At 38.9% G+C, this 24,602-nt stretch overlaps 1 protein-coding gene across 1 annotated transcript in view; it reads right to left on the bottom strand.

Moving 5' to 3' along the window:
• LOC149168244 (brefeldin A-inhibited guanine nucleotide-exchange protein 5-like) overlaps positions 1–24,602 on the bottom strand; it is a 240,061-nt gene that overhangs the window by 29,973 nt on the left and 185,486 nt on the right. The window contains 2 exon segments of the mRNA XM_089424865.1: positions 20,791–21,118; positions 21,208–21,344. Coding sequence (XP_089280991.1) covers positions 20,791–21,118; positions 21,208–21,344 — 465 coding nt within the window.

Below are 24,602 nucleotides of genomic sequence, written 5' to 3' on the forward strand. Positions count from 1 at the left end.
AAAAGATCCGATTTGAAACTCTGTGAGTCAACTCGCATTGACCGAGTTTGACTCGTGCTCAACGCGAGTTTGACTCGCGAGTCTGGCGATTTACCCGATTATTGCCGGTTTCCCGAGTCCTGCCAGATTTCAGTTCCGCGTCCCGCCATTCTGTTGAGGTTTATGGGGTTCAGAACTTTAAGTTGTTGTTATTATTAATACATCTTACCTGACGCGCAGACTCGCAAAGCCATTCCAGTTCCACACAGCCGCAGACAACCAGTTCGGCAAGCAGCCATTCCAGTTCGACACGCAGCCGTCGACGCCACAGACTCCAGCGCTTCCATTGTCCACGACTCAGCAAACAAGTTTTGTTATTATCCAAGGTTCGTGTCACGTGAAAGGATAAATGATCTGGGATCGAATGTGTTGTTATTATCTTCGATGTGTTGTTATTAACTTCGAATGTGTTCACTGTTGTTATTATCTTCGTGTGGTTGGACCCTTAGATCCGAGGTTGACACAGTCAACAATGCTATCACTGTTCCATATCTGAGCTTCTACACTTCAATCTAAGCTTCACTACTTGAGGCTTGTCAGAGGGGTATAAGATCAATTTTCCCACAAAACTTATAACAGTCTGAGCTCACTGTCCACTAGTTTTTCCACTGTCCGAGCTGTAATGGAGGCTATCAAAGGTTCTGAGCTCCTATTGTTCACACACTTTGCCAAATGGTAATTGTTCTGAGGTATCTAAAGTTCATATCAATGGGATAATGACTAGACAGCGAATGTCTTCTCCTTGATTTTGACCGAACTTTTTTTCCTGTTCTTGATGAATATCGATGTTCTGATCTGCGTTCCTTTCTGGAACTGACCTCAACTTGAGTACCATCTCTAAAATGGTATTCTTTACCTCTAGCATTCCACCCCTCAACATTTTCATTGATCATTCCTCTCTCGTAAAGTTCATTGAAGTTTTCACAGTTAGCTTCTACGGAAGTAGGTTTTTGACTGCACCATCTATGTCTGCCATCTTCTACACCAATCCCTCCATGCCTCTTTGACTCAATTTTAATCTTGGATGATCTTCTTCCCGTGTTACCACAATTCGCTTGTGCCTTAGAAAAATCCTGAAGATCATGCATTTGTCCATTCAACTTTAAACCACAGTTTGAGCTCCAATATGAGATTGGTCCAAGATGTTATTAGCAGTGATAACACAACTAATAGCATTCATAATTATCACATGTAGGGCCTGAGCAACAGGGCACTCTTTTCTAATGAAGATAGCAAGATATATTTTTTTGGATACGTGTACTTAAGGTCATACAATTTAACAGAGTTAAAATTATTTGCATAAAATAGAATCAAACTATCAAAGAAGGCATCAGAATCTTGACCAAATATCCCTCCGTTTTGTCATGCCTTCACAAATTCAAACGTTTGCATCAAATCTTTTTTATTAAACCTTGCTCGCTTTTCTTTCCAGAAACATATCAGATCTGCCAAGTCATATCTCCCTTTTACAAGATCATTTTGCTTCTTATTTACTGGAGTATCCAATGAAATAAATTGTCAGCTACAAACATAGGTAATATTTTGTGCGAGACAGTGAAAATTCATCAGCATTCAATTAGTGAATAATCCTTCATTTCCCACTTTGAAATTATTTGTATTCCTAAGTTAGCACTGTCTACAAATGCAAATCCGAGCTTTATATGCCTCCAAAGTGACTGTTCTGTAGTCTGAAGTTAGAAGCATGTCATAAGAGGTAACAAATGACAAATAGTAAAGGACAGGCACTAAAGTTAATTTTAAATTTTAGCCTTTCAACAAGCATCTTCAAGAATGCAACTTCAAAGACAGAATGCAGGGTATGGGCAATGAAGAAAAATGCAATTTTGGTCACAATGGGGCAAGAGAAATTCATTAGCTGGAGAAAATTAGAAACTGAAATACTAAAACAAGGAAAGTGTTGCAGGTTGCAGCTATAGCAATGCAGTTTCTAGAGCTAATTATCTTCCTAACAGCAAAGAGAAAGAAAATTCTTCTATCTTGCATCTGGCATCAGAGGTGGCTTGAAAGTTTGCATTTGAAAATTGGTCTCTACCCATAGCCTGTCTTTAGAATTGTCCCTGTTTTCATAACAGTGATCCTCACAGAGTCACAACTATGATCCTATGATCTATCTATCTCCTAGACTCCTAGTACCTTAGAATACTGCTCCACAACAGTGATCCTCACTCTCCTTTCACATAATACCTATAATATATATGACATATGTTTAGTTGACTGTTGTTTACTGACATCTGTCTTCATTTAATTTTTTAAATTTCTAGCATATTTTAAATTTTTGGATCATTTTTAAATTTGATTTTTTGTTGTCTTTCACAGGAGCCACAAATTAAATAGAAGCCACGACTCCAAATCTTAACAGAAGCCACAAATTAAACACAAGTTCAAAGCAACAACAATGCCGAGAGAGATGGACTTTGCTTGGGCTTATTGTGACAAGATTCCCGGAAAATCCAAGCTCCTTTGTAAATTTTGCAAAAAGGAATGTAGTGGAGGCATTTATAGATTCAAGTTCCACCTTGCACAAATACCTGGCCATGATATAGGTCTTTGCGGCAAGGTTGACGATAATGTCAAATACCAAGCAGCCTTGGCCCTTGAGATGTTAGATCAGCATAATGCCAAGAAAGCAAAGCAAAATACTAAAATAGGAACTCTTGGAGTTGATAGTTTTTCTACCACTAGCCCCATGTCACCTCACTCTGTTGAATCCTCAATGTCGTTCCCAAGTTTTCCACACATGCCTCCAAGGCCAAGTCAAACTCAAAGCCATACGAGTCCTTCGACTCCTTCCTTCAACACTGGAGGTGGAAACATAAACACCTTTTTTGCTCCCCGCACAAAACCCGGTTCCCAACCTACCTTGGATGCCACTGGTTGGAAAAAAAATATCCATAGTCAGGCAAGGAAGGCCATTGCTAACTTTTGGTACTATTCTGACATACCTTTCCACTATGCCAGAAGTCCTTATTGGCAAACTATGATTGATGCAATTGCTATTGCAGGTCGAGGGTTCAAAGCCCCTACATCAGAGAGCCTTAGGACAGATATGTTGTTAGAGAGTGTTGAAGATGTCATGCTTGTGCTAGCTGAGTTTCATTCATCATGGGTAGAAACAGGGTGCACCATCATGAGTGATGGATGGACAGAACAGAGGAATAGAACTTTAATAAATTTCCTTCTATCTTGTCCCGCAGGCACAATGTTTCTCAAATCAGTGGATGCTTTAGACAAGGTTAAGACTGCCCAACTTATCTGTGAAATGATGGAGGAAGTCGTTCAAGAAGTGGGAGAAGAACATGTTGTACAAATTGTCACCGATAATGCAGCTAATTATATGGCTGCTGGTAGACTTTTTGAGATTAGGCACCCCACTATTTTTTGGACCTCTTGTGCTGCCCATTGCATAGATTTAATGCTTGAGGACATTGGTAAGCTTCATTGGATACATGAGGTTGTGGAGAAGGCAAAATCCATAACCAAATACCTATACAACCACACTATTGTCCTAAATGCTATGAGAATATACACTGAAGGTAAAGAAATTGTTCGACCTGCAGTGACTAGATTTGCAACAAATTTCATATCTTTGCAATCTGTGGTTGAGCAAAAGATAAATCTGAAGAGGATGTTCTTGGGCCCTGAGTGGATGGGATCTAAACATTCCAAGACCCTTGAAGGCATCGAAATTGCTGCACTTGTGTTTAATGATGGTTTCTGGAAAGATGCCGAAGAGATTATTGCTGTGACGAAGTCCCTTGTTAGAGTACTCAGGTACTTCAAGTCTTTTAACTTTTTCATTTTTTAAATTTCATTTCAAGCTTCTTTTTATTTACAATGTTTCATATTTCTTTAAATTTGAATGCTTGAACTTTCAGGATGGTTGATGGTGACAAACCCACTATGGGTTACATTTATGAGGCGATGGATCTCGCAAAGGAGGCCATCAAAAGAAGATATGGGGATGATGAGACAAATTATATGCCTCTTTGGGACATTATAGATGCACGTTGGGATAGGCAATTGCATTCCCCCTTACATGCTGCTAGGTACTTCTTAAACCCACAATATTTTTATGATAAGAGCAAATTTAATGAGGATGGGGAGGTTGGCAGAGGACTTATGAAATGCGTGGAAAGGCGCTCCCTGATCCAGAACAACAAAGTCGTGTCTTTCCCAACTACAAGATTATAGGGCACCATCTAAATTGTTTGCCTATACCAGTGCTATAAGACAAAGGTCTAAGATGTTGCCAGGTACCCAGCTTGAAGGCTTCATCAATTCATTAAATTTGTTCAAACTTTATTTTGTATGTTAAATGTTTTATTAAATTTTCTTTTCTTTTTAAGTTTTTACTATTTACTAATTTAGTACTTCTACTCACAAACCCTTACCACTTGCTAGGTCTTTGGTGGCCAAACTTTGGTAGTGATACGCCAGATTTGAAGAGATTTGCCATTCGAATCTTAAACCAGGCATGCAGTGCTTCAGGTTGTGAACGCAACTGGAGCATGTTTGAGAAAATACATTCTAAGTGCAACCAATTGACACAAAAACGCTTGAATGACCTTGTATTTGTCCATTACAATCTACGACTTCGCAACAAACAAATACTAGGTGAGACTCGAGAGCTTAAATTTGAAGGTTTCATAATCTAGTTTGTACTTTAAAGTTCAAACTTCAAACTTCAAAGTGAAACTTTAATTCACATTTCAATGTCTCATGATAATGACAGGTATGGATCATTCACCAATCGACCTTGAAGAGATAGATTTGCAAGCTACAAATGCGGCAGACTGGGTTCAATTAGATGAGCCTCCTCTTTTAAGCCTTCATGACTTGGAGAACTTTGAGAGTCAAGCAAGCGAAGGAGTGGAAGGAATCGCTTCTAGTTCTCACTCTTAAGAGTCTTAGACTCTTAGTTGCTGATTTTTTTTCTGATTAGTATGCAGTTTTTTGTAAACTTTTAGAAGCATATGCTTCTAAAGTTCTAAGGACTCAAGACTCAGTGCTTTGGATCATGTTTGGACTCATAACATATATGAGATACTTATTTATTCATGATATTTTGGACATCTATTGATATTATGCATTGTTTGGACATGCCTTTACCCAATATTAATGAAAATTGTTTTTTTAATTCAATATATGTGTATATTTTTATTTAATGAATTCAACGATTTTTTGCTGATTTTTTCCCGATCCGATTAAAACTCTTCGCTCTTTAGCCTCGCCGATTTATTGCCGATTCTGAGTCTGGTGACATTGATCAAACCCTAATCATCAAGATGCCTACGATTTTCTTCAAACCCTAGAATTCTCTTAGGTCTCCACCATCCTCTTCTTACTTGCATCAAAGGTGTCATTATTGGGGTGATCTCCATGACTTTTCTTCAGCCCAGCTCTGATAGCATGTTAAATTTTCTTAGGGCGACATTGTTCTTTGCTTTGATAATTGCATTTAATCATTAATCCATTAAGTTCACCCCATATCATCATTGCATTATTCAGATCTACACCATTATACATCAGCATATGCAATTACATAGAAAGAAACAACATCACCAACATCATCAATGCAGTGAAACATAAAAGGAACAGTAGAAGAAAAGCATGCACACACATAGAGACACTAGGATTGGTCCAAGACCAGGGCAAAACCCACTATGGGGAAAACCCTTGCAAATCTTCTTCTTCTTAGATCGTCATCAAATGATGCAGCAAAAGAGAGTACAATGATCCATAACTTTATCTATGTAGCAAAACAATAATGATATCTATGAAACAGATCTAATCATGCTAGGAATCAAAACCCTCATACTGATGGTTGTAATGTGTTGTCACAAACTGATGTCAACTGTTGTATATTGTTGTCACTATGCCGAACACTGTTGAGCACTGTTGTCACTATCAATGAGCCCAATACATATGTTTGCAACGGAAACTAACATATCCGATCTACCATATCACTGAAGTCAACTGAAGTCAAGATGTCAAACCCTAGATCTAAACTTCGGTCGCTCTCATCAAAGTTGTTTGTGTGCGACCAAAACTTCCTGGTCGCTCTCTCGGATACTATGTGAGGGCGACTATGACCGCTCGATCGCTCTCTAGAAGACTCTATGTGTACGACCGGGGCGCAACACACCTAAACCCCTTGGTCACTCCCTTTAAGTTACTATGCATGCGACCGGGACAGCTTGGTCGCTCTCAGGACCACTTTGTGCGAGCAACCGGGGACCGATACCTCTAGATCTGCCTCTGAAGCCATAGTCATTCCCATAAGCCTCTATGCCAGCATCCAAGGGTCTATAGTCACTCTCATAAGCTTATGTGTTAGCATTCAAGGACCAGAATGCCCTGTTCTATGCCAGCGATAGAGATCCAGAAGACCCTAACCTAGAGTGAAGCTTTCGCTTGTGATTTCTGACCCTTGAGTGAACTCCTTCCATCGAACCTGCGCCAACCAAGACAAAACAGAAGAGAAGATGTGTGTCCAAATGATCTTGAGGTCTCTTCTATTTATAGGCTTTCCTGATGGTTCACTTGGGTTAAGGCTGACCCAAGCAGTTACTCATGTGGTTAGGGCCAACCCATTCCATAATACATGTATGAACAAAATAATTCATAACTTAACTTTCGCTTAACCAAATTGGGTGATCTTTAGGTCGATTTTGGTCCTCTCGAAAAGAGGAATCTAATGCAATCATTATCTCAATCATTTGAGTTGTCCAAGGTGGAATTTTAACGTAGTTGCAAAAACTAACATTGTCGATACTCTATCCAACAATAGACTTCTTATTCATCACCTTGACCCATACCATTATAATATCGTGTTGGCCTCTACTCCTAAGGGCTTATAGAGATAGATCAACACACTAGCCAATTTTTGTGACTTCCGACAATTGACGTTCAAACTAGGTAAAGCTAAGCTTTTGATCTTCAATTCATCAAAGCGATGTCTTATAGATTTCCATTCTTACTAATGAGGAACAAAGATTGAGACCACAATAGCTTACACTTACCTGGGAATACAATTCATAGGGTCTTGTTTTGATTTGCGACAAGCCCTGTAGCCTTAGCTTAGTAAAGGGTATGGTTCACTGACCTTCATCGAGACATAATGCTTCCAAGGGCAATTTCAAAACATCTCAAGCAACTCTACCTCATGGGGGCCATTATCAAAACCACACTTCTCTATGGCACCGAGATCTGGGGATCAAGCTTGTTATAGACATACTGGACTAGATTAGAGAGAGCATAGACCTTGCATCTCAAACGCATCATCTAATGCTAGCGAACAATTCCACAACCCATCATTCAAGCAGAGTTTAGCATCCACTCTTACTATCTTGAGGTTATTTTACACTTGGTTTCTTTCCTTCATAATGTATGATCTCTCAGAAACTACCAATAGGTGAAAGAGGTATCCCTACATTGTACTTTTCTCCTTGAAGGCTCTTGACCTGGATCCTTCCTTGAGCTAAGTATGAGGTTGTTTTCAGAGTTACTATTCCCAAAGAGCATCTTCCCACATTCACCAAGCTATCATAGAGGATAGCTACAAAATGTATATGCAGCTCATATGGATCTCACCCGTAACAAGCCTGGGATCCAAGATGTCATTCTACCTAGAGCACATTTTGGAGGTGTGTAATGGCATGATCATCCAACCCCTAAGGCTAGCCACTGGATAGTTTTATGATCAAGGTTGCGGGAAAGCACCCCCCCCCCCCCCCACCCCCACCCAAACTCGCTCCCAAAGCACGCTCTGGGCGGGAGCGCATCGGGAGCAACCCTGGTAGCGAACTCCTACTTACTAATTACTAATTAGCTAAACCCCTAATTTTTATTATTATTGTTGCAACCCTGGTTTAGTGGCTAGTATTAGGGGATTAATTAATTAGTAATTAGGTTGAAGAGGCATGTCTTGACTCTTAATGAGACATGACTCTCCATGAAGAGGCACCTGCCTAGTAAATAAGCAGGCCTCTCACTCTCAATTGTATCATCATCTTATTCATACTTTCTAATATATATTCTTATATCTCACTGGAGATCTTTATATTCCAAGTTTTCCGGAGTAGTTAATAGGAAGTACGAACTTTATTCACTTCATTTGGTATCAGACCAGTTTGATCCTCTGGCAGCTCCACTGCTGCATAGAGCCAGGCTTGTCGATCCAGGTCTTTGGCCATCAACTTTGCGTCAACGTTGTTGTCGTCACAATTGAAGTGAAGTTCACTACACAAGATGGGAGTTTCTCCATCACTATTTTCGTTAGCGGCCCTTGGCCATAAAAAATGAAAAATAAAAATATTAAACAAAGTCTTTCTGTAGAAATAACATGAAAGAATTTTTTGGCCGACGCGTTTCGAACAAACAAGTGTGGTTCACAATCAGGACCAGATGATGAACCACATTTGTTGGTTCGAAACGCATCGGCTAAAAAATTCTCTCATGTGATTTCTACCAAAAGACTATGTTTAATTCATTATGGATCACAGACACTTGAATACAGAAATAAAAATATTATTTAGTTAAAAGAAATCATTCAACAAAAAAGGAAAAGACAAAGAAAAATGGATAGAAAAAAAATATGAACTTATACATTTAAAAAAAAAGAGAAAAAATAATTAAAAAAAAAAGTAAAAACAAAACAAACAAAAAAATATTAAGAAAGAAAAGGAATTTAAAAAAAAAATTAAAACTAAGGAAAAAAATCATATATAAAAAAAACAAAACAGTACTTTCACTCCACGCCAACGTCTCAACAAACAGCCTCCTTCTCCCCTGACAATGCTTAGCTACCAATTTTTACCACTGTCGCCTTTCAACAAATTGTCCTATGCTTTACCACCGATACCGGACCACCGATTGACTTCCAACGGAATAGCAACAGTAACACTGCATTCACTCTACCTATCGCCACACCCTGCAGTGTCGTCACCATCCGCTAACCATAGTAACTACTGCCATGATCACTTGCAACGTTTGTTGACAACCAAGAGCAGTAGCCCCAAACACGACCGACCGCAGCCACCAATATCCAAAACGAGTCAAACCCAACCACATATCTGCAATACGACAACGTTACCATTCGCACGACCATTCTCCCTTCGTTGCCTCTGCTTGCATCCAATCCCAGTCTTCTCCACAGCCATTTCCCTATGAATCTTGTCGTCCATCATCACTTACCCCGACAACCGTGTTTCATTCTATAGACCGTCACGTCGTGGGCTACGTCCTACTCCCTTGTCATTTCATTACATATCAAATTAAATCCAAAGTTCCTCATTAAAAATATATTAATATTTTATTTGTTGATAAGTTAAAGTGCCATTGACGCTTCGAAGCTTATTATTGCTTGGTGAATAGAGACATCAAATGTATACTAATTGGTGCTTCTTTTAAAAGAAGAAGAAAAAGAAAAGAGGTATTGAAAAGGTCAAAATACAAGGGTGTGTCAAAATTTTAAAGTTACTGAATATATATATATAGCCCCAAGGGTTAGCTCAACCGGTCAAATCAATGCCTCGCCGATTGGGAGGTCACAGGGTCCATTCTCCCCAAAGCCCTTGGGGTTAGGCCTAGTTATTGGCCATAGGGCTTGATTCCCTTCGGGGTCAATCAGCCGGGATATTTCCGTGGACGTAGCGGCCACCCAATGACTAGGGTGTCCGTGAACCACACCAAAAAAAAAAATATATATATATATATATATAGGAATCCATAAAGGTGTTCAAGTTAATTAAAGTTAATTAAAGTTAATTAAATCCTAAAGTTCATCCAAAAAAAATAGAGACCAATAATGAAAAATTTCCTAAAACTTTTAGCATATGTGTCGGTGCGCTATTTAAAATCAAAGTATCGCTTGCGGGAAAGGATGTTATCATCTCTATTGATCCTACTCAAAATAATAATTATGTTAGCACTAAATGTGCTAACCAATAAGTGATTCCTAAATCAAATATAATTGAAACGAATTTTTTTGACACAAGTGACAAACAATACAACATAAGCAATCTACAACAAAGTATTGGAGACTATACTTTTGTCAAGCAATTCACCATTAAAACCTTATTTTGCGACAATAGTGATATAATTTTGGGTTCGCCTTGGATCAAATCACTAGGATCTTTTTTCCTAAATATGAAGAAGAAGTTTTTGACATTTTCCCACAAGAAGAAAAAAATAATGCTACAAGATGTTACCTTGAAGCCAGATTCAATGATGCTCGAAGACATACAAGAAATTTCAAAAGTCATTCTTCAAGAAAGTAAAAACGCGATACAAAATATGCAAAAGGAAATTGACAAAATCACTAATGACAAGAATGAAGAAGTTACTCGTCTCAAGGACCACAACGAGAAATTATTAACGCAAATTAAGAAACTTAAAAATGACAAGAAATCCTTGAAAAACGAACTAGATGAATTCAACCTGAAAGGCATACCGAAGTCTTCAGACATAATCGTCCAAGTTGAAGAAAAAGAAACGAATACCGAGCGAGACAATATTAGAACTCAAGAAGATGGCAACCCAGTTGAAAGGAAAACATATTCTAAAATTGCAGCTGAAACTATGAAAAACCCAAGTGAATATTTTATAACTAACTCGATGACATCAGAACCTGAAGTGAATCAGCATCTTAACACACACATGATAAACGAAGGACAAACCAAAATAACTCCTTATCTACATTCGAATCACAAGAATAGACATCTCAATAAAGCTACATATCTATACCATGCTAAATATAAACGACAAACTGATGTTCCGAAGAATATTAATGGCAGTGCAATCCATTCATGTGATAACAATTCATCACAATTTTTTAATCACCACAAGATTCCACAAAAGATTAATTTAGGATGGTCAGATCCATTCTCAGTGCGACAGTTTTGTTTATCACTTAGAGGATCATATCATCTTGCTTTGACAAAGATGACAATTCCAAGACAAGAAGACATCTGAAACAGGAAAAAGAGATCAGGCATTTCATCAGCAAGCATTGAGGACAAATCTTTTAGAAGAAGCAATGTTATGAATAAAATATATAGGAAATAATGTAAATGATAATACTTATGAATAATGATTAGTTAATTAGTAATTAGGTTGAAGAGGCATATCTAAATGAGACATGACTCTCCATGAAGAGGCACCTACCTAGTATATAAGCAGGCCTCTCACTCTCATTTGTATCATCATCTTATTCATACTTTCTAATACACGTCTTTCAAAAGTCACTTTATGTGAAAATGTACTAAGTACACTTTATATTATCAAATTGACTTTTATATTCTTAAAGTGACTTTATGAGGAAAAAGTAACCATGGTACTAAAACATTAAAAGCGAGTTGTCTTCAATGCGACTTTTTGGAAGCTTTTCCAGTGGACTTTTCCGGTCTAATTTCTCTTAAATTGGCAACAATTCATTGAAATCACAAGTTTGATGGGTAACCGCCCGACAATAGAAGTGCCCTTGGGGTTTTCAGTGTGTTGTATCCATATATACAGTGAAAAAACTAGTTTAAATAACACAAATCAAGATTTCACCACAAATTTTTTCGCCGGATTCCAGCACCAAAAACTCCAAAATAGTCGCACTAAAGACAACTCCCATTAAAAGTACTAGGAGTCTAATTAATAGAAAGGGGGACCACATGAGGGGTCAAGTAGGGGTCTAATCTCCATCCTTGATCTAAATGGTTTGAGATTAAATCTCAACCATTGGATCTTAGGGATAGGGTTCCCATCTAATGAAGAAGACAAAAGGGAGGAAAAAAGAGAAAGAGGCTTATTATTCTCATGAGAAGATTGAGAGGAGAAGAGGGTTGAATGAAGGGAGGAGAAATTGCTAAGGAAGAAGGGTTTGAATTCTTTGAAGACTACCAGATCGAACTTCAAGCAGAGAAATTGGCACGAGTTTCTAGGTTAATACTCCAGCTATTTGAGTCGAATTGATGTACGATTCAGTCCAAGTTTGCAGCCAAATTTTTTCTGAGTTCCAGCCTCTTCTAGGCCGAGTCTTGTCGCTGAGTTCGGTCACTATTCCCACCAAATCAGAGACCGAGAATTCCAGGTCAGTAGACCAGCTCTGAAGCCGAGAATTTCAGTTGAGTAGACCAGTTCTGAAACCAAGAATTTCAGGCGAGTAGACCAGATCTGATGCCAATAATTTCGGGAGCAAACCCAGTTCTGAGGCTGGGAATTTGGCGTGTAGATAGACCAGAATAGAGGCCGATAATTTTGCATGAGAGAAAACCTAGAACTATCCACTGTCAGCAAATTTTTGGAGGCTACTTCAATGCAAAATTCAGAGGATTCTAGTCAGATTTTAAGGCTTGAATATCAAGGAAAATTACAGCTATCTTCAGGCGCTAAATTCGTGGTACTGGTATAGAGAATAAGCATAAAGTCTGAGCAAGTAATAAACCTCTGTAAAGGACTGTGTGGTGGCTTCATTCTGCTTGTATTCTCATAGTGCCTACAGCAAACAAATCAAGGGAGATAAGTAACCTTTTTTCTGTTATAAAAATTCCTTAAGAAGCAAAAATAAAGCCTCCCTTCAGAACTGGTTTTCCCCAACAGTGGGGTTTTTCCAGGGTCTTATTGACCAAAATAATTGTCACAAACGTACGTGTTTGCTTATTGTTCATTGTATTAGCTGAAAGTAGAAACACTCTTTATGTTTCAAATGAATGCTTGATAATTGTTTTATCAGAAAGTCAAAACATGTGGATTGGGCTTAAAAAACCTTTGCAAAATTTGTAAACTGGGACAGGGCGCAAAGCATTAAAATTGCTACGTGGTATCAGAGCCAAAGAGAGCTCAGATCTGAAAATTTTCTTCAGCTGATACAAAGACCAGCAAGCAATTCTTCTGCATATTCAGTGAACAGCAGTCACTAAACCTCAGTCAGAAACCCAAAGCAATGTTGGTTAAGAGGGAAGAGACTGCCTAGTATCCGACTTGCTCCATTTTGTTGGTGCGAGGGTCATGGCAACAGGGTTGAGGGTAGAGGACAGATTGGTAGGGGCTGATAATTTTGGCCCTTGGAATGTGAGAATGATGCTTTTACTAGAGGAATTTAAAGTATGGGACATTGTAGAGGCTCATGTACAACCTCCTACTGATGCTACTCAGTCAGCGGAATTCAGCGTGAAGAATGTGAAGGATAAACAGATCCTTCTAGATGCCATCAAGGACCACTTACTCCCTCATGTGACTGGGATGAGATTTGCTTACCAGATGTGGGAGTCCTTGGTCACTTTAAACCAGAGTTCCAATGAGAACAGGAAGATGGTGTTTTGGCAAAAGCTAGGAAACACCAAGATAACTAAGACTGACAGTGTGACCTCATACCTCTCCAGGATCTCACAGGTGAAGGATGAGTTGGCTGTTGTGGGAGAGGCTATCTTAGAGAACTAGTTGGTCAAGATTGCATTGGATGGATTCACTAAGAAATGGTATGGATTCACACATGGCATTGTGGCCGGAGAGCACTTTCCAAGTTGGAGGAGTATGTGGGGTGATTTCATCCATGAGGAAATCAGGAAAGTGCTAAGGTGGGCAGCAAGAGTGGTGGGGGAGGTGACGAGGAGTATGTCGCCCTTACAATGAAGGGCAAGAAGAAGGCCAAGAAGGGGTCTTCTAGTGGAGCAAAGAAGCAAAAGGCGCAGGAGAAGGACATGAGCAAAGTGAAATGCTTTGCTCGTGGGAAGATGGGTCACTATGTTATTCAGTGTCCGACCAAGAAGGGTAGGAAGAAGCAAGGAGTTGCAACTTCCGCAGAGGTGCACGATTTCAATTCCAGATTTGACACTGGGTTTGCCTTATCAGCAGAGGTGGATGAGTTTGCCTTGGTGGTGAGTTTAGCCACTCATGTTACATCTTCATGTGCATGGTTTGTTGACATTGGAGCATCCTGCCATATGATTGGAGTGAGAGAGCACTTCACGAATCTCTCAAAGGATGACATTGACTTGGAGGTTGTACTTGGAGAAAACTCCAAGGTCAGAGCAACAGGAGTGAGGATAGTACCACTTCAAAGGGAGCCACTGCCTCCTCTAAAGGTGAAAAATGTTCTTTATGTTCTAGGGCTGAAGAAGAGCTTGATATCACTCTCTAGCTTGGAGGACAAGGGTTATGAAGTGTTGTTCCAAAAGGGACAAGTATTAATATATCCCAGAGGATCTAGTATCGAGTTTGCTCGTGTGATGGGAGTCCATAGTGGGAGACTTTACCGGCTTATGTTTCAACCTATTAGAGCTTTGCTGAGGCAGACTACTAGTAATGAGTTATGTGAGCTTTGGCATAAGAAGATGGCCCACTTGCATCATGGAGCTTTCGAGATGCTAAGGGAGATGGTTATAGGCGGAGTTCAACACTGATCATCATGATGCATGTAAGGGGTGTACTTTGGGAAACTACATCAAGACACCTTTCTTGAGCATTTACAACGAAGCCGCAGGTATCCTCGACTTGGTACACTCTGATGTATGTGGTCATATCTCTCATGTATTGTTATGCTCTTAATCTGCAAGATGATACAAGAATACCAAATATGCGCAGAGATATACCCAGAACATAGAACAGTGAGAAATAACAGCAGATATTTTATTATTCAGAAAGTAATGTTCACTTGCCTCTTCGAGGGGGCAACCTCCAATAGAGCAGAGCTCGATTAAAAAATAAGACACGATGCTCCTCGCAGGGAGTCTCTATCCTTTATATATGACTCATACATGTAATACCATGGAGCAATACCATAGTTCTTATTAATACCATCTATCTAATACCATGGCCCATTTGCAACTAACTGTGGTCCCGTCATTAAATGCGGGTTAACCACTTACAATTATTAATATGGGCTTTATTGACTCTTTACTTAACTATAACTATGACTCGATCCTATTACATAAATAAGGGGGTTAGGGTGGGATCCTAACATGTATCATTGACTGGATGTGAGTACTATGTGACCTTCATTGATGACCACTCCAAGAAGACCTGGATTTTCATTTTGAAGACCAAGGATGTGGTCTTCAAGAGGTTCCAAGAGTTTAAGGTTCTTGTAGAGAACCAGATAGGGAGGAAGATCAAGGTGTTGAGATCATATAATGGGGGTGAGTATACCTCCAGGGAAACAGAGTTTTATAGGAGTGTGGGCATCAAGAGGGAGTTTATAGTGCCTTATAACCCCAAATAGAATGGGGTCGTAGAAAGGAAGAACAGCGCCATAGTGAGTGCATCTAGAGCGATGTTGCATGATCAAAGTTTAACTTTCTTCTTGTGGGTCGAAGTGTGTAACACTGTAGTATATTTGCAGTACAAGAGCCCACATAGAGTCTTGGTGAGCAAGACTCCTGAGGAGGTGTTTACCAGCAAGAAGTCGGAGATTGGGCACATCAAGATCTTTAGGCGCCTTACATACTCACAACCCTAAGGAGAAGAGGACAAAGTTGGAACCCACTGCAGAGAAGGGTATCTTACTGGGTTATAGTGAGACCAACATCACCTATCGTATATATATTCTTGTACAAAGGAAAGTTTTCCAGAGGCGGGATGTGAGATTTGAGGAGGAGAGGGTCTTGAGGAGGTCTCAAGAGGTTGATCAGGTAGAGCAGCAGGCTCCTCAACCGGGGGCCACACCACAGGTTTCAAGAGCATCAGGTGGTACATCAAGATGAGGAGGATCATCTGCTTCAATGGTGACAAGGTCTCGGACTCCAGTATCGTTGAGTGTAAGATCACCTGGTGCAGGATCGTCTAGTGCAGGATCTCATAGTCCAAGATCTCTATTGGTTACAGCAAAGCCTTCCTCATCAGGAGGAGAGGCACCAGTGGAGGATTTTCCCATACCACCATAGGAGGCTACTACAGGGAAGAGGAAGCCAAGATGGCTTTAGGAGACCCTAAAGGAGGCTTAGGAGGCTATTGGGAAACCCTAGTGGTCAGTGAGAGAGAGCATACCACCAGAGGTTGGGTGGCTTTGTGGCAGATGTTGTCGAGACAGAGGAAACTAGTTTTTAGGAGGCTACCAGTAAGCAGATCTGGAGGGATGTCATGGTGGAGGAATATGCGACCTGAGGGGAAGTTAGTGGGGACTTCCAGGTGTCTCTATAAGATCAAACATGCTGCAAATGGCAGTGTGGAGAAGTCCAAAGATTGTTTTGTAGTGTGGAGGTTCTCACAGCTAAAAGGAGTAGACTATGAGGAGACGTTCGCACCAGTTGCTCATTACACTTCCATTAGAGCAGTCATATCTATAACAGCAGCGATGGGTTGGAGGAATCATCAGATGTATGTGAAGACTACCTTTCTCAATGGTGTTATATAGGAGGAGTACATTGAGTAGCCACGGGGCTTTGACGTGCATGGGAGGGAGTCTCATGTGAGTAGGGTTAAAAAAGCCTTGTATGGACCATAGTTTTCAAAACCGTTTTAAAAAACCGGTTACCGGTCTAACCGGCCGGTTAGCAAGGCCGCCGGTCTAGACCGGCCAAAAAACCCGGTTGGAAGGCCCCCTTCGCCCAGTTTTTGCCCTAACCGGTGGAAAACCGGCCGGTTTAGGACAAAACCGGCCGGTTGGTATCAAACCGGCCGGTTCCGTCCTAAACCGGCCGGTTTTAGGCATGCTCTTCAAATGAAACAGTTTACTGATCATATAAAATACCACTGGTGACTGGTTAGAAGGCTGTCAAGGTTTACAAGATGTACATGCAGTTCTACAGTTCTATGATGAATATGAGGCCTGATCTACATCAACAGTATGTGTCTGCAAAGTAAAACATATGAAGCAATCACTGAATTTGCTATCAGTGATTTTTCATTCTTGTAGACTGTCCGTGGACCGGTATAGGTCTGCAGAAAATCAGAACTATTGGTCTCAGTATATCTTGAAGTTTGAACTTGAAGACTCATTATAGATTAATCAGGGACTGTAAGGTATCCTTAAATCCTTAAGGACAACGATGAACAGTCTTCAATCATGCCAAATGAAATAGTGCTAAAGCAAGAAGAAATGACAAGAAGTACAATATGGATTGTGGCTCAAAGCAAGTCATAGCCACATATAAGAAATGTGAGATCTTTACTCATATACTGAAAGACTGAAGTGTGGAAATATTATACTGTGAATCTTGCATTGCATATGATTACTGATGGGTATTTGAAGAACTGTATCTGTGATGCTCACCCTTGAAATAGAAAATGGACCACTTTCACTAGCATGCCTTTGGAGAAAGCACATTGTGGTAAAGGGAGTTCTATCACAGTGGAAATGAGACCAAGTACTTCTTCAGTTGAAACTTGAGAAATCAAAGGTCCTCCCTTGAAAAGGTCAAATCTTTTGCAGCAGGCCAAAGACATAAAGGACATGTTGGATTGAAGATTGATGCCATATGCATTTACTACTATGAACACTTAGCTTCTGAAATCTAATGCTAAGGCCTGAATAATGAAGATCATTATTTGCACAAAATGTTGCTACAGTGATTTGGAAGCAGTGATGGACTTCATCACATGAGCAAAGGCTCTAGGGTTTTGACATTTGGGTGTGAAAAAGGAACTTGTGAAATTGGAAGGACTGTAGGCCAATGGCCTCATAGCTTGCACCATTGTTTTTGGACTTTATAGGCCATTTAGAGCCTCATTTCTTATGTATTTTGCTATTTTGTCGATGATATGTATTGCACTCGGTGCCATTTTGATATATTCACCTTTACATGGTATATAAATGAGCAAACTTTGCATATTTTGTCTCTATTGGCTTGGAATCATGGTTTTACATCTTAAAAATAGTTTTGTTTCATTAAAAATTAATTATTTAATGTTTTTTTAAAACCGGTTCGTTTAGACCAAACCAGTCCCGGTTAGACCGCTTCCGGTCGGTAAACCGGTTCATTAGGTGGACCGGTCCGGTCACCAGTTCCGGTTTTAAAAACTATGGTATGGACTAAAGCAGGTGTGGAGGGCATGGTACGAGAGGATAGATACCTACTTGCAGCCATAGTTACCGAGTTCGAGTTCGAGTTCGAGTTCGAATTCGAATTCGGTACGATATGATAAAAATTTGAATTAAAAATATCCAATCGATAATAAACATCTTAAAGAGTAGTATGTTTATTAATTCCGTTTTTTATTTAATTTAAATTTTAAATAAATTTTATTAACTAATATTTTTAATAATATAACAATGTTACAAGTAAAAATCATCTAAACAAAATTCCTCCAAAACTTCTCTTTTTCAGATCTCAAATATAATATCTTTTTTAATTTAGAAATTTATTTATGTAATAAACGCACATTTATAAAACAAATTTATCTATAATTTCTCAGTAAAATATATAATCTTTCTATAAATTAAAAAACTAACACCAATAAAAGAATCAAACACTTTCAAAGATTCTTTCCTTTCCTTGTAACTAAGTTGGGAAGACTAAAAAAACATAACTTTTCTAATTTTACTTTTATTTTCTATATTTTTGGCATCTCGTTATCTTTCTTTTTATATATCATTCTTTCTTTTCCTGGTTGCTAAGTTCCCTTTTCCTCGTTGCTAAGTTCCCGTGACTAAAAAACCATAATTTTTCTAATTTCACTTTTACTTTCTATAGTTTTGATATCTAGTTATAGTGCTTTATATATATATATATATATATATATATATATATATATATATATATACCCTCCTTTATCTATTTCAGTTCATCAAAAACGTTTCTTATTTTTTATTTTCAAGAACGTTTCTTATCGAGGGAAGGCACAGAACTTAATATAGGTCAGCACTAGTTCGGCTTACCTCCTGGCAAGAAGAAGGGAAGGAGAGGCGCTCCCATCTAGCTATTCCAGTAAATTAACACGTACAAATCCGATCGAATTTAGGCGAATTTGGTAACTATGCTTGCAGCAAATGGGTTTCCAGAAGAGTGATGCAGATCCGAACCTCCATTTCATCATGGTTGGTGACGATCCACTCGTTTTGGTTCTCTATGAATGATTTGTTTATTACAGGTGAAGACATACTCATCCAGCACTTCAAGAGAGATCTGGGTTCAGAGTTTGATATGACTGATATGGGGTTGATGCATTATGGGTTGGAGGTTTGGCGGAAGAGTCACTTTAGAACCAGAAGGTATCATATCCACCAGGTAAAAGAAGCTTCAGTCTCGTGTAATCAAGGAATACTTGATCAAGTGGAAGGACTTACCAGAAGAAGAAGCTTCTTGGGAGACTGAAGCATTTTGTTAACAACATCCATCGTTACGTATGCTTTGAGGACAAAGCATTTTTTGAGAGGAAGGCAATGTTATATAAAAAAAATTAATTAATTAGTAGTTATTAGGCAAAGGGAATGATCAAATATCATGTCCATTCACCAAGATACACCCAAGGCAATATAAATATAGAGGCCTCCCACCAATTCTAATCATCTTCTATCTTTTAATAATAATAAATATGAATTCGCTGAATAAGCTGAGTTAATTGCACCACAGAGACTGGGTTCGGAGAGGAGCTATGAAACTTGAGCATATATCCACTAATGAACAGGTAGCAGACATTCTCATCAACTCATTGCCAAGGGGCAAGCATGTATTCTTCAGAGATAGGATGAGAGTGGTGAGAAACACCTTCCTCAATAAGAGGCTGTGTTGAAAATGGTATCAAGGAGGTGTTTCCTAGGCATTTCGCCTTTTGGCCTAGGGAAACACATAAATCACCTTTTGTCTAAGTGATGTTATGAGTTTATTAATATCAAGGGGCTAAAGTACTTTTTGTGTGGAGATGTATTCAGTACTTAAGTTATTAAAGTCACATGTGTTTTAAAAGTCACTTTATGTGAAAAAGTACTAAGTACACTTTTATATTATGATTTATCAAAGTGACTTTTATATTCTTAAAATGACTTTATGAAGAAAAAGTGACCATGGTACTAAAAAATTAAAATACTAAGAGTCTAACTAATAGAAAGGACACTAGCCACATTCAATGCATCCTTTTCTCATTGCCGTCTGGCCCCCAAAACACTACAACTTGAAAAAACTAAAATGGAAAACAGAAAATGTGGAATTTGATCCATAAATACATTGCAGGCACTGGAGGTGAAAAACTCCTAACTACTCACCATTGGATCCAACCCCTTTGGGGCCTATGAAGATAACTCGAACCAAGTTTGTGCTACAGAATTGGAATAAGGCCCCATAACATGATCCATGAACTCCAATAAATGAAGGTGTCAGATTGCAAGTATAAATGGATATAACATCAGGTTTTAAATCATTCCATATACTTTCAACAGAAACATGTAAGTTCTTGAGAACTCTGTGTAGTGTTTGTCACGTTATGCATCTGTGGATAAAAGCACACTTATTTTGTGTGACTCTTTTTTAGTTTCATTGTTAAATGGGATTTCAGACCGTGCTTAAATTTTATATTCTAAAAGTGCCTACTTAAAGTTAGAAACTTACATATTCAACCAAAGGTTTTACTAGAAACTGAAGGAGAATTAAAACCAATACATATGAATGTAAGCACAGAAAAGTGAAAACACTAACTGGAGTTCATGGACATAATAAATAATTATTAAGGTAATTCTTCAAATCAAGTCAATGGCAAAATAATCAGGTGCTTTCACCATGACATAAAGAACGCAAAAATAAAAATATTTCTAATATGAACAGCTATTTTATCTCAATATTCAGAGATAGCTGTGAAGGGCCGATTTACCTTAACATTGACTGGGGAGCGTAAAACAAATACACGATGAACATCAGCATCAACAGCTTCACCAGGACCAGGCTGAAGATCAGATGTGTCCTTCAAAACCTGTGCACAAAATGACACTAGCTTTTGCTCTGCTAGTTCTCTGAGCTTCCCCTCTTCCTTTTTAATGTCCTCGTGATTGGATACATTAGATGCAGATGAATCATCTAAATTTGAAATATTATTTCCAAAATCTTCACCATTCAAGTTATCCTGCCCAGCGCTTTTATGTAATACTTCCAAATAAATGCATGTTGCTTCAATTTCCTGACGTAGAATATTGACAGGCAACCTGTTCAAAATATACAATCACCTAGTAAGCCCTGTATAGTGCATTGAAAGCAACTGTAAAGGGTAAAATGAGTAGGAAAAGTTTCTTGCCTGTCCGCTGGAATCTGATGCATTCGCATCCTAAGCTTTGCAGATGAATTGTAAGAAGCCGCAAAGTCCAAAATAGATAGCAATATATCCATTATAACTATCTTGTGAGAGGGCTGTAATCTATTCCAATGGTTTTTCTGCGAAGCATTATCGTCACCACTAATATATCATAAAATAGCTTAAAGAAAAATGACTGAACCATATCAGGATCAAATTAGATATATTTACAGGCTGATGAAGTGCAATGCTTTCACTGAGCTCATAATTGCACTGCCATTACCCTCTCTACAAAGTGGGAAACATTACTTTGCAATGGAAATACTACAAGAATAATAGCACAGTGAATGGACAATTTCTAACATTGCCAATGCATATATCAATATTTTTATCAAAATGAGAGGCATCAACCAACTATTAATTTTCAAAACAGCAAGTTTGTATTAAGAGAAAATATATCTCGGGAATAAAACAAAGGGTCCAGATACGATTGGTTATTTAATATAAAGAAGAAAAGTACTTTATTTTTACACTAAAATAACTAGGCCATAACATCGCACAGAAAATCCATTCACAAAGAAGATGTTATTAACATGACAATACATCAGATATTGATGAATAATCATTTTAGATCAACAAGTACTAGGGAATCCCACATTCTGATTAATAAATAAGATATTGTCCTGACTGTCTACTATCACAACTAACCATCATAACTGATTACAATCATACAAAATAACATTACAAAACAAGTTATTACACTTTTTCACTCTATGAAACCTGCATAACAACATCAACTTGTAAAATATTAAATAACTCAACTAATCTAATTGCGGGGTCTCTCATTCTGGTCACTCCAAGTAGTAAGTCGGGCAGTCAAATACAGTCTTCTTTCCACCATTACTTGACTTCAAAAATATGCAGGTTTGCAATATCAGAACAAACACTTCAAGCATCATCACTCAAATCCACCTTCATAAAAAATTCAAATCTGTGTACCTACAAAAATTCTGTTAGAATTTTCGGTAGCTCCTAAGGTATTTCCGAGAAGGATAACCACCAAAAGTGGCTGGTTGAGAAATTTACCTAAAAGTGGGTTTTGGACCCAAGATGTGGGTTTAGGACCTAAAAGAAAGAATTATTTATTCTAAGGGTTGAGAAGCGAAAACCCTAAGTCTAGAGGTTTCCTAAGTGACCCAAGGGAAAAGGATAAATAGAGGAGATCTAAGGTGAGGTCTCACACATTGTGTGCAAGAGAGATGTGACCTCTCTTGTGCTAAGAGTGCCCTAGGAGGGTCGAGTTCTGCTCATGAGGTCCATTTTATCCTTGGAGAAGGCCACAGCTCCTGTTCTATGAGGCAAGTCTAAGATCAGCAAGGGGGCCGGGTTTGAAGAGCTAAGATCTGGCCGAGTTTGTTTAGGGCCTGATCTAGGCCAAGAAACAGATAAATCCAAGCTGCTAAAGGAGGCCGATTGCCTCAGTCATTGTGAACACAAGTCTAAAATAGGGCCAAAAGCAGACCTAACATCCATAGCAATCATCTCAAGGGGAATGACAAGCCTAGAGGAGGAACAACAGCCTGAAGAGGACACATTCAAGAGGTTTCTTTCTGTGTTCGACAGAGGGTTTCTGTCTAAGAGGAAGGACGCCTAATTTTGTCCCTAGCCGAGGCTTCCATGCATCTCTATCTGCTGGAATAGAATGCTGCAAACTCTCTGTGTTGTCTGGCCAGAGAAAAGGGTGTACTGGCACTTGATTAGACTCTATTATGCACTGGTAAAGAAGGGTTGTAACCCTAAGGAATGTGACGTTAACCCTCAGATTGTACACAGGCAGGACCGAGGTGGATTAAGCAGCAGTTGAGCCCTTGTGCAGTTCAGCTGAGATATTTTGGTGGTAAACACAGGTAAGAGGAAGTTGATGTTGCTTGTCCGCAAAAGAAAAGGGTTTCTGAGGTGGTCGCGGACATAGTTTCAGAGGGCAGTTAAGCCCCGGGGTCTGTAGGAGCCAGTAAAGGTACCTCAGAACCAAGCAAGGTCAACAATGGTTAAATTAGGTGGCTGTTACAAGGAGAAAGGTTTGTTGAGCATTGTTCATGAAGGCTGTTCACAAATGCAATTGTGAACGGCGAGTTTTGGATGGCTAATGTACAGTCATCTAGAAGGATCTAGTGACTGTGGGTGCTAAAGTGATTTGGGGCTAATCATACAGTGATCTTAATGGATCAAGATCTCCGTGAGTAGCTGATGTTTAAGGGCTGTTGTACAGTGCACTTGAAGGAGAAAAAATACACTGTGAGCAACTGGTGGGCAAAGGGGTATTTCTCTGTGGTTAAAGCTAAGTTACCAGAAACGCCAGGCTAACCTCGCAGAAACGCAGTTTGGCGTTTTGGATCCGTAAACTGGTACAAAACGGCTAAAAAACGGCATAAAAACGTATTTGTAGCATTTCAGAATTTCGGAAGTTGCGGGTTGGAATCCAAAAACGTTTTTAGGGTGTTTTTGTAAAACGCATCCATTTCCGCTAATTTTTAATACCTATTATTATGTAATATGATCCCTGGGAGGCCATGCACGTATTAATACCATTTTATGGCAAGTTAGAGGCCGTGTGTGCACTGTGGGTAATACAAAGGGTACACCACCTGGTAGACTATGCCCATCTTCAAGAGATTGTGCCACTGATGTTGGGCATTTGCATAACAGTTTGGACACCTGCTGAGTGGTGAACTATGATAGAGATTGTCAAGTGTGATCCACGACACATGAATCTTTCCTTCCTTCCTCCCATTTGTTGGCAACGTATGATGAAATCCTTTGGTCATATTTATTTTAAGTTTTGGCACGTGGAGGATTATTTTACTCATATGCTTTACATGTTTACCATTTCTTATATGCTTTAGAGAATTGTCCTCTCATTTATGTTCAATTAATGAATGGTACATAAGCTAAATTGGAGCATGACTGTATGCAAATGAGACTCCAAAAGTTGGACATTTAAGGAAACATACCATTCATGTGAATGCACTGAGAACTATATGACATTTACTGTCAAGTAAATTGTAGAGTAAGGGTTGAGCTGAAGGAGAGAGATCTCTACAATCTTGTTGGCTAATTGCATAGAATACATAATTATTCCCTCATTGGAGTCACCAAAATGGAAGCGCTGAGAATCCATTACACACGGAACATTCCTATTGAGTGATACATCAATGTCCTTTAGTAATGTTGAAGCTATCAATTCATCAATTTCTGCAACTGCCAAGTTGTTTGATCATACTAGAAAGCAATTGAATCCATGAATCCAGGTCTTTAAAATAGTTGTTTTATATATGTGTGTGTGTGTGTGTGTGCGCCATTTCCTGCCATATCGTATCCAGATTTTTTGAAAATTTGTC

The sequence above is a fragment of the Pinus tabuliformis genome, chromosome 4_2, assembly GCF_031772625.1.
Source record: "Pinus tabuliformis cultivar Carrire ecotype Pingquan chromosome 4_2, CPIR1, whole genome shotgun sequence".
NCBI lineage: Eukaryota > Viridiplantae > Streptophyta > Pinopsida > Pinales > Pinaceae > Pinus > Pinus tabuliformis.